This window comes from Athene cunicularia, assembly GCF_003259725.1.
Source record: "Athene cunicularia isolate RWA chromosome 1 unlocalized genomic scaffold, athCun1 chr1_part1, whole genome shotgun sequence".
In the NCBI taxonomy this organism is placed as follows: domain Eukaryota; kingdom Metazoa; phylum Chordata; class Aves; order Strigiformes; family Strigidae; genus Athene; species Athene cunicularia.
In genome coordinates, this window is record NW_020799091.1 from 60,117,668 (window position 1) to 60,128,423 (window position 10,756).

The 10,756-nt window shown below is 35.4% G+C and overlaps 1 protein-coding gene across 1 annotated transcript in view; it reads right to left on the reverse strand.

Annotated features, from left to right (window-relative positions):
- Nucleotides 1–1,427: 1,427 nt before the first annotated feature.
- ARGLU1 (arginine and glutamate rich 1) overlaps nt 1,428–10,756 on the reverse strand; it is a 63,670-nt gene continuing 54,341 nt past the window's right edge. The window contains exons 6-10 of the mRNA XM_026845747.1: nt 10,682–10,691; nt 9,239–9,243; nt 7,083–7,308; nt 4,651–4,734; nt 1,428–3,445 (exon numbers count right to left, since the gene is read on the reverse strand). Coding sequence (XP_026701548.1) covers nt 3,281–3,445; nt 4,651–4,734; nt 7,083–7,308; nt 9,239–9,243; nt 10,682–10,691 — 490 coding nt within the window. The 3' untranslated portion in view covers nt 1,428–3,280. The remainder of the gene's footprint in view (nt 3,446–4,650; nt 4,735–7,082; nt 7,309–9,238; nt 9,244–10,681; nt 10,692–10,756) is intronic.

Consider the following 10,756-nt stretch of genomic DNA (forward strand, 5'->3'; position numbering starts at 1 on the left):
TTCATGCAGTGAAGAGTGAATCACAATCAACACCTTCGTATTCGGTGTACATGCAAAAAAATGGCACAGAAACTCTAAACAATTGTTGAGGGCACATTAATAGCATCAGAAAGAGGGGTTTATCATCTTCAAGTCAGCAAGGGCAAACAGACAGGGTGAGGTGTACAAGGTGGCACAAAGCTTAAGAGAAAAGGAGAGACAATGAAGATAGATCCTTCTTTTCCAAGACAAAATAGGAGCCGATGAAGTATTGATACTTTAGTAAGATAATACTGACATATGTCTATATGTATGTGTGCAGTTGCTTGGCAGCTTAGACATCTCGCCAACCTAATTGTCTCTGCTTTGCTAAGCTTCAAGGACACCAGCTCTCCAATACAATTCACAGCAGTCAGCTTTCCACTTGTGCTTGGAAAAATGATAATGAACATGGGAAGTTCAGAGGGCAGTTTAACAAATCTCCAAAGTAACAGTACACTGCTAGGATAATACTGTAAGGCCTTCCACTCTCTCCTGCCTCTGCTGGATAGATGCACTGTTTGGTATTAAAATAATTCTTCAGGACATTTATGAACAGGGGTTGGGAAAACTAACATCTGTCATCATACAAGGGAAATGAATACTGCTCAAGGTAGGCGGCAACAAAAAATGCTTACCTGCCTCCCTGTTGGGAGGAGGGGAAAAAAAACAAACAAAACCACAAAAAAAAAGAACCAAAAATTGTCTAACCAAAATTGGAAGTTCAAATCTCAAACTGTAATGAAAAAGAAATTAAACACCCAGCACAATTTCTAACAGAAATTTCTCAAGGTGGGTTAATATCGTCATACACACCCACGTCCCCAGCTCATACTCAGCTTAATTACTACCTAAATGTCTACATTCTAACCTATTTTGCATTAGGCTGGTATCAAGTTCTTATGATCATCAATTTACCCCCCTCCCAAACTGTGTGCACTTCTAAGTAACAGTAACCCTGAAGTCCTACCATAATTTTAAAAAGAAAGAAAGAAACCCCCAGAATAACTCAAATGTGATGTCCATCCACACTGGGTCTACAAAAAGCTAATAAATACAGAATAGTTTAGGACAGTAAACATAGTGGTTTCTACCAATTGAACTTCTGCCCCAGCAAAAAAAACAGCAGTTTGTAGCTCCTTTCCCTTTTTTAGGGCAAGGGGAAGGAAACACAGGTAGGAAGGTGTGGAATGCCATCTAACTGTGATGAAACATTTTGTTCACACAGTAGTCCTAAAGATATGATTGAAAATAACATCTTGAAGTCCAAGCCTACACAATATGAAGCGTAAAGAACAAATGCTACTATTCAGAAGCAAATCATGATGCAGAACAAAATGCTTGATACCGCAGCTGCATGTATGACAGCTTCTTACTTTTAGAAGAGGAAACAAAAATGCATAGGTCTGTTTTGAGTATTGACTTTTAATAGCTTGTTTCTCATAAGGGAACAGGGGATGTTTTCTGGTTTAGAAATACAGGTATCAGTTGAGCTTTAAATACAGCCTGCTCCTGCCAACAGGTCATGTACATGATTTATTTGGCTTCAGCTTTTGTTTTTATGCATTAAGCAACCTTCAACCTTCTTTTGTAATACAATATATAGACAAATTTAAGTACAGTAATAGTGTAGGTATCTTACTGTCTTCACATTTTTGACATACTGGACAAAGTGATACACATCAGTCTGCCCCCAAGCCCAGGTTTCATACAAAGCACATTGAATACTGCTTTCAGTGGCACACTCAACTTGCTCCCACATTTAGTTTGCCAAATCTATAGAAACAAATTCCTTTGGGACTATCAGGAATTACTTCCAACTTTGTCCAGTGACATTCAAATGCTCAGGCAACTACTGGTATCTTTCATTTTATGATTACTACAGATGTTGCACACCGACAGGAAAGTTTTAGAACTGGACAAGCTATAGCAATCCAGGTTTTGGTAGAAGAATTATATACAAAAAGGGGACTTTATATATAGTTTTTAATCTGTAGTTTCATTTTTCAAAATAAAACCTGCATATATAAATGGATAACATTCAAGATCTGAATAACAGTTGCTTCCTGGTTAAAACCAATATATTTAGACAGAATCTCACTTTGTGTTTTTCACTTCCAAGTATGCTAGCCAGTCCAGTCCTTCGGGAAAAACCCTTCCCTTTTAAAATCCTTTAGGATCCATCAGATTCATTATATGGTAATGACCTTAACTTATACAATATACTATATTATGAGGTGAACTGAAGGGGATTAGATAGCGAAGTATTGGTCTGGGTGCAGTAAGCCAAACAGCTGTTTAAACATGATACTACAGCTGAAATAAGTCTCTGTCAGAATAAAAACCAACATTCATGAAAACAGCAGCAGCCATCAAAAACATTCACAACTGCAGGGATCTTTTACTGTGTGTAATTTTGCATTATAAGTAGGAGAAGCCACAATAGTTTAAAGCAAAATTAAAAAAAATACCACTATAGACTTGAATTTAATAATGTGAATTGTCACTCTTATAGCTGTTTATAGAAGTGTACTAAAAAAATTTACTTAAACATATGAATTTAAGACTTTGACTTTATTCAGCAAATTGGTTTATTTACACAATGGGGAACGCTGGTTGAATGCTGTCAATGTAATAAAAACAAATCTAACAGAGACAATACTGAACTCTCTCTATGTATTCATAGCAGAAATGACAAACTATTTCCTTACCTGTATCAGGAACATCAAGCGCAACAATGGGACAGTATCATAGGACACTGATTTGACAATAAACCACAGAGGTCCAGTAATACTATGGCAATTTACTCATGTATTTACTGACTTTTTTTAAAAAAAAAAAAAAAAAATTAAAAGTCAGAAATACCCAGTATAAAGTTCTATCAGAGTCAAACTCTGATGAGAAGGTCAGTAAAACCTTATCCGATCATCCAGATTTCATAAAGTGACCCGATCTGCTTCAGACCACTAATACAGAAACAAAATTGATGAGAACAGATTACCCTCTAAAAGGCAACCATGATCTGATAGGGTTTAACTTAATGGAAGTTTTAAAAAAAAAAAATATTAAGAATTGCAGAGCACAGCCCCTATTAGAACAAGCTAACTTTCCAGACTTTCAAAAAAGACAAAAAGAAAAAAAATTTGAGAGAAAAAAAACACTTCAACATGAAGCTACCATACAAAGTTTTTTTTTGTTTTCCTTTTTTGTTAGGTTTTTTTATTTCTTTTTTTTTTTCCTTTTAAGAGTTCAGAGTTGCAATTTAATCCTGGCTTTTTAGTGAGAAGGACAGTTTTGGCCTAGACTTTCCTTTGCCCAGGATAATTTTTTGCTCTTCCTTTTGCTGACGTTGTCTCTCTTGTTCTAGTTTCATCCTCTCCTCATGAATCTTTCTTTGTTCTTCAACAATTTTCAATTGTTCTTCAGCCTACATATGAAAATGGTAGAATTTAGGCCAGTGTATTTTGTAGTCATAAAAGCAATTTACAAGTCTGTATTAACTTCCAAACAGGTCCAATCCTGCACAGGTATGTAAGCAGTTCTACCTGAGCTAGATGCCATAGCTGGTTTCAGTGAACCTATTTATAAATATGGTTATTGGAACTGAGTTTAGAAGAAACACTGAAAATTTTTACAACTAGTCTATTGAAATCTTGAGTTTTACATGCAATGTTTTTCATCATTGCTTTTCTAACAACATATTACATTTTAATTAACTCAGTGTACATGCAGAGAAATTCCTGACATCTGCCACCTGTCAGATGAAGACACAATATAAGGAAGTAACAGATTTTCAAACAGAGGTTTCTCCACCCCAAAACCCATTTAAACCCCCCTCCTAATTCAAAACCTTCTTTACTTGATTTGTAACAAGCTATCCACTGCTTTATGGCTCTCGGAGCTCTTCCAAAGGTGCTTATTTTGTTTATTATGTCAGTCAACATGTTAAATTTTTTATTTGTCCCATTTTCATCATATGAGGTTGGGAAAAGGGTAAAGCAGAAACATCTAAAGCAGATGCAATTCAAACAAACAGTTCTAAGAACCGTCATCTTTACTGGAAAAAGGTTTAATTACTTGGGTAATTGAAACTGACACGCGTTCAATCAGGATTTAGAAGAAGCTTAGTTTGGTTTATCATCATCATTAATTTATTAGAATCAGCTAAATCATATTGTTCTCATAAGGCAGGCACCTGCTTCCATAGGCCAACACAAGCTAGACTTCCATAACTTAGACAGCTTAAGCCTATGCTGAAAGTCCCTTTCAGCACTTCTACATCAACACTGTACTTGTCTCAAATCCAGTTTGTACTTGTCCTGCTCAACAAAACAGAATTAGTCACTTCTGTTCTAGAAGCTGAATGTTTGCGATCTTACTTCAACCTTCCTTGTGAGATATAGTTAAAAATGTACTTTTTGAATTCTGAAGGCAGCTTTCTTCCTCTAAATTAATTGCAGCTGAACTATTTTTTTCAGACTAGCTTTACTGCTAAGGATCTGGTCTCTTATGTTCAAGGGAAGGACAGCAACAGTAATCAGCAATTAAAGGGTTGATTTGTTTAACTGTGTTGCAAAACAGGCAGAGGGACCTGTATGCTCCTACAGAACAGTTAACTAATTCTTCACATACCAGTTTAGCTTGTGCTTCTGCAATTTTTCGATTATTCTCTTCTAGTATTCGCTCCAGTTCCTCACGCTTTGCACGCTCTTCTTCCTAAACGGGAGGACAGGGCAAGATGTTAGTAAAGTAAAATATTTATTTCTGCATGTTCACTAATCTTTCTCAGAATTCTTCTGTGAACTGACTTAAAGTGGCAGCTTTACAGCCACCTATTTTGTCTCACAACGGTAAACTGTGCAGCCACTAAAACTGGTTTCTAGTACTCAATTTAAATCATCCCGCCCAGTCCAAAGAGCAACCAACTAAACCCTCCCTAATCATAGAATCCTGACAATTTATTACTAGAATTTTAATATCACACAAATCAACAAGGACAACTACAAAAACTGGATAGTATTTACCAAATTAAAAAGTAATATAGAAAATATAAATAAAGTGAATAGTTTGTCTCACCAATTAAGTATACCTACGTATTCTTTACCTATACTCCTTTAATCAGCATTAAAAGTTGAATATTTACTGTCTTGTCCAGTGTCCTGCAGAGTGTGCTCCTCGGCTGCCATACGCGCCAGCTTCCTCTTTAAAATGATTTGTACTGTTAGCTTGGCAATACCTGCATCAGCAGCTCAACCATTTATAAAGAAACAACATACAAGGAAGGCTGAGCTGAGGAATGCAGATGTTTATGATAAGAAGGAACAAAAATATGTAAATCATTCCTAAGGCAAACAATTAATAAGAAAAATACATTTACTGTTAGTGAAAAATACAAATGGTAATCCATACTTCATGGAGCTATGGGCTTCTTTCATGGGGAGAATGGACTTAACATTCAATATTTTGACAATTTTAAGACAGCTGAAACTGTCATTTGCAGTCTGAACTTGGAATTCAGGAGTCCAGGGAAGGCAAAATCAGGAAATAAAGCCTTGCAACTGTTGTTTTCTTGGTGAATTGTATGCAACTCTGTTATGCAACTCATAAATATGAAGACTGCGTGAAAATTTTTGAGGTGTTTCAGTTCACGTAATATATATCCGAATTATTTTAGTATTTGGAAGATTTAAAGTTAGCCAGAGGTTTGTGTCTGTGTAAGAAAAAAAAGTTAATACGAACAAAGCAAGCATATGAAGAGAAAACTTCTTACTATGACTAGTAACCAGCTACTAGCTAGCACTCTTCACTCCAGGCATGGAAGTTTAATCCGTGTTAAAAAGAATTGATGGGACTTCTCCACATCATGTTGACAATAGCAAAAATACATTAAAAAAAATAATCCATCTGATCAAATGAAAATCTCTATACATGAAGCACTTTCTGACTATAGGCATCTAAATTCAACCTAAATTCTTTCATAGTAAGGTTAGAATTTGCAAACAGGTTTAATTTCATATTTCTAATATTTGTTGTAATTCAGTGTTCCAGGGTTTGTTTTTTGTTTTAATTTAAAGCTATGATGTGACAGACAAGTCACATTTATTATGAAGGGGAAAAATTCACTGCTACTGTCTTTCCTTTTGTAAGCCAAATCAAAATATCAATTTAAAATAAACTGTGTAGGAGGTACAGAGTGAAAAAGGCATTTGAGATTTAGGACTATTTAGCACAAATTTCCTTTACAGTTTAAAGTTTGTCTTGAAATTTCTGGATCCTGGAATGATTGGTGCAGGCAGGCATCAAAGCCTTTAGTAGCAAATTACTGTCTCACAGAAAGACATTTTCAGCTTCTGCTCCACCTGCTGATTAAAAATACAAAAAAACAAAACAAAAAAACCAAAACCCAAGTCACATGTTCAGCTTGACTTCAGACAAGGGCAACCTGCTCTTTTATAACTTCCAGGGAAAAAAAAGGAGTTGTTAGTAGTTATTAAAAATGGATATAATGATTTGGACATAGATCCTTCGTGAAGACGTGGATGGGTTTATGCTCGAAGTCCCAGAATTAGTCCAATGTATGCTCAAGGAAAATGTCCATTTTAAATGAAAAGTAAGAAACCTATTTGTTAAAGACAGGTACTGCAGCTCGCTGCTGGACCCTGCTTTTTGCCTGACTGAAGGCAAAAGCCTCTTACAGTCTAGGTAAACAAAATGAAACAAATGAAGGATACATAATTACAGATTTTCAATACCCTTCCCCAAAAATGAAAGGACCGCTGATAAATCCTGCAGCCATGGCAAAAGTTTCAAACAATTCTGAAATATGTAGGTCAGTTCCATTAAAAATCAAGTATCCTTGTTCAGGTTTTAGGAGAATAACTGTTTAAGTATCAGTGAGCTCCTCTGAATAGGCTAGAAATTAAGTTTCGTAGCAATGCAAGTTTATACGAGAAGGGAATTAGATTTGCTGTATTCCATCTCTTTCTGAACCGAACAGGAGGCACAAACCGACACTGAAAGTTTTGCCATGGACTGTCTCTACTTTCCAAACGACCGAGCGTTACCTCTCTGGCTTTTTGTGCTGCAAGTTCAGCTTGTCGCTGTCGCTCGAGTTCTTCGAGCAACTGTTTTTCCATGATGCGCTTAGCCTCCTCCACCCTGCGGAGAACCTCTCGCTCAATCTCATCCTTCCTTTTCTCCAACTCTTCTTCCACACGTTTAGCCACAAGCTCTTCCACTCTTCGAGCAGTTTCTTCCTCTATTAGTTTCTCTTCAATTTCTTGTTGACGACTACAAAATGCAAACAGAGGATTAGCTTTTAAAAGAATGGCTGCACTGAAAGAAACTCTTTCAAAACCACAACATTAGCCACGTTACTGAATCACTTTTAACTAGTTTTATCCCTTATACACACAGATCGTATATTTAAAGAACGTTTTGCCCTACGTTTAAGGAAAGCAAATATTCAGGCAATCAGTGTTCCTGTCACATGGAACTCATTCAGACCATACCATATTTAGCATCTCTCCATCTTATCACAAGAGACCTAAGTTTAAGACAACAGCTTATCATACTACTTCTTGATCATTTTTAGAGAATAAAAGAAAAAAAAAAAAAAGACTCCAACCAACTTCAGCCATTCCTCGCCCTTCAGGAAGTAAATGGTCTCCATTTTAAGCCACTTGTAGCAATATCTTGTAAAATCTTGTCTTAAACCCAGCACCTCAGAGGCACCAAACATGTCTAATAACTAAAACAGAATACAGAAGCAACAGAATTTGTGATTTGAATATTTTAACGAGAATTCCAGGTATTGTATCTGTAATCTAGTTATCCAATCATTTATCTTATCAAACTTCAAATATCTCAGCTCTCCTTAACTTCCTTATTGCAGCACTCTGTTACTAATAAATCCTAGCAAACTTCAGTTTTCCATGTTCTGACTTTCACAAGTATTTTCAAATGTCTTCTTGTCTTTATTTTTGCTTAACAGCAGCATTATCACTTAGCCTGATCACTGGTTTAAGTTTTCATTAAAAAGGATACACAAAGATCTGATCAATTCTCAGGTTTATTATCAAATGAAGGAAAAAAAAAAAGTCTTCTGGGCAGTAATCACAAGGACAATATGGCAAGTAGATATACAAAGACCAATAAAAGTGAATACTGTGTAGCTATGTTTCATATAGTACCATTTATAATTCTTATGGGGTTTAGGGAGAAGGTTGGTATTTTTAACAGTGAAATAAAACTTTCCTTTTAAGTAATCTATAAAGTACAAAACAATCTTATAAATTAATCTTCTGGCCTGTCAGCACCAGAAATCCATTATTTAGAATAACTACTATTGTTGTAATATCCTAATATCCTGTCATTTTCATAATGTTTGCATTATCCTATCTTCTTTATATTGAGCAACATACGAATTCATTAAAAAAGAAGTTACAGGGTTTACTAACTTTTAGATTTCCCAGTGTACAATTTGCAAACATGCAATAGGAGATAATGAATTTTCCTAAAGCAACACAAAATATCCGAGGCAATTTTTGCAGAAAAACAACAAAAAAATAGACCATCATCCAGAAAAACACATCAACCCCATTCTGTTAGTGTCTCTCTGCCAAACCACTACCTACAATCCTTTCTGGACAAATTTTTTAAACATCTTTTATATAATAAATACCCTTGTATTTGTAAAGGTTTTTCTTCCCTGTTATGAGTATTTATTCAGCAGCAAGTACTATCACCGTCCTGTACTAATACAGCTTAGCGTACATCAGAGGCTGTTCTACAGAAATAATTTTTCAGAAAGCTCATATTCCTACATTTTATTCAACTATTTTAGCTTTATGTTAAACATCAGGGAAATCCACAATAAAAGCTAACTGAATATAGTACTGTAGCTACAAAAAAATCCCCTGATACTCATGTCTGAAGTAAGTTTTCAAATACCCTCAGCAATTGATGACATACTCAAATTAAGCACTGGGCCTGCACAGGTTTCATTTTTCTCACCCCAACAAATTCCATTAAAATTTAATTAAACCAAGCAAATATATCTTTTTGCATTCATAGGCAATGACAATATTACAAACATATAATAATATATATGACTTTGAGTTTATCAAGATAATAAATTATAACCAGATAGAAATCTCAATGATTTATTCTGTCATTTATACCAACTTTTTTTTTTTTTTTTTAAATAACACGAATTTACATTTTTTTATATACAGGTATAAATTTATCATCCTGACCTACTGAGCAACAGATAAGTCATTAATATAAAAGTATTTTTAGTACGCTCTTATTTACTTCCTAAAGATTAATTTTATAAATTCTGCAGAAAAGAAACTGATTATATTTCAGCAGATTTCTGAGGAAAAAAAAAAAAAAAGAAGTCATATTTGCAAGGCCATCATAGAAAACTAGCACTACAGGTAAAAACAGAAGCTAGACTATGTATTAAGATTTGAACAGACAAGATAATCACTTTCAATATATGAACTGTCCACTAGTTAATTCAGTCAGCAGGAAAAGTACTTATTTATTTCACCAACATGAGTATACACTAACATATATAAAATGTACAGACGAGTTATTCAAATGCCATAGTTTTTTACTCTATTAAATTTTATTGCTTTTTCTTTTTGAAATTTAAAGCGTATTCCAGAAGCATCAGAATTCTATACCCAATCTTTCCAATACTCTTTCTCCCTCGAAAGTTTACTTTTCTGTTGCCAATATCACTCAAATGTCATATTCCTCCTATACATCATGAATATTTTAAAATTTCAATGCTAACATACATATAGAAAACTTACTTATGAATTAAACCAGCTCCAGAATACTAGGATAAACTATTCACTGTATTCTGCAACTGTTAAGCGCATTCCAATTCTCCACTGATAGCAGATATGCACAGAATATTTTTAATTTAGGTACTGAATAAAACTATAAGCCACAAAACTAGAATGAGTGACTTAAAAAGCCTTCAACACTTTCAATGTGTGTTTGTGTTACTTATGGGTATGATGTTTATGATGACATCTTGTCAAATTCTGAAGCTAGTGAAGATTACTGACAAACAAAAATGAAAATGACAACTCAGGTGATCAAGCCTTCTTAAGTACAGTTAATATTTCATTAGAATAACGCTGAAATAAAACTCAAAGCTCCACCTTGGAATTAAGAGAACTACTTGGCTTCACACATCCAAACAAGTGCTATTTCTGGATTCAGGGCTCCAGTGAGCAAGGGTAACATTCAAAGAACAAGAATCACTTTATCACAACTGTTAAAACCATATTTATCTCTGTTGCACAAAGGTCTCTCTCATAACTTAACAATACTGTTGAACGTTTTAATGCACATCAAATGTTCGTGAAAACAGAATTTATCTATCTCTATAGACTTTATAAATAACCACATCCCCCACAATGAAAACTGAGGAAGGTTTCAAATGAAACAGGTCATCGGATCTCACTGTCCCACTGGGGAGGAAAATATAAAAACCCCTCAGCATTAATACAATCGTTGCATAGCATTCCTTAAAATCCGAGCAACTCCCGATGCCTCCGCTCGACGCCTAACAACCTCCACGCAACAAAGGGGAGGGGCGGGTTGTGTGGCAGCACCGCACAAAGCCTCCTCGGCGCGGAGGCCGCCGCCGCAGAGGGAAGTTTCCGCGCAGCGCTGGGGAGCCGCGGCAGAAGGGGAGCGAGAAGCGCCGGCGGAT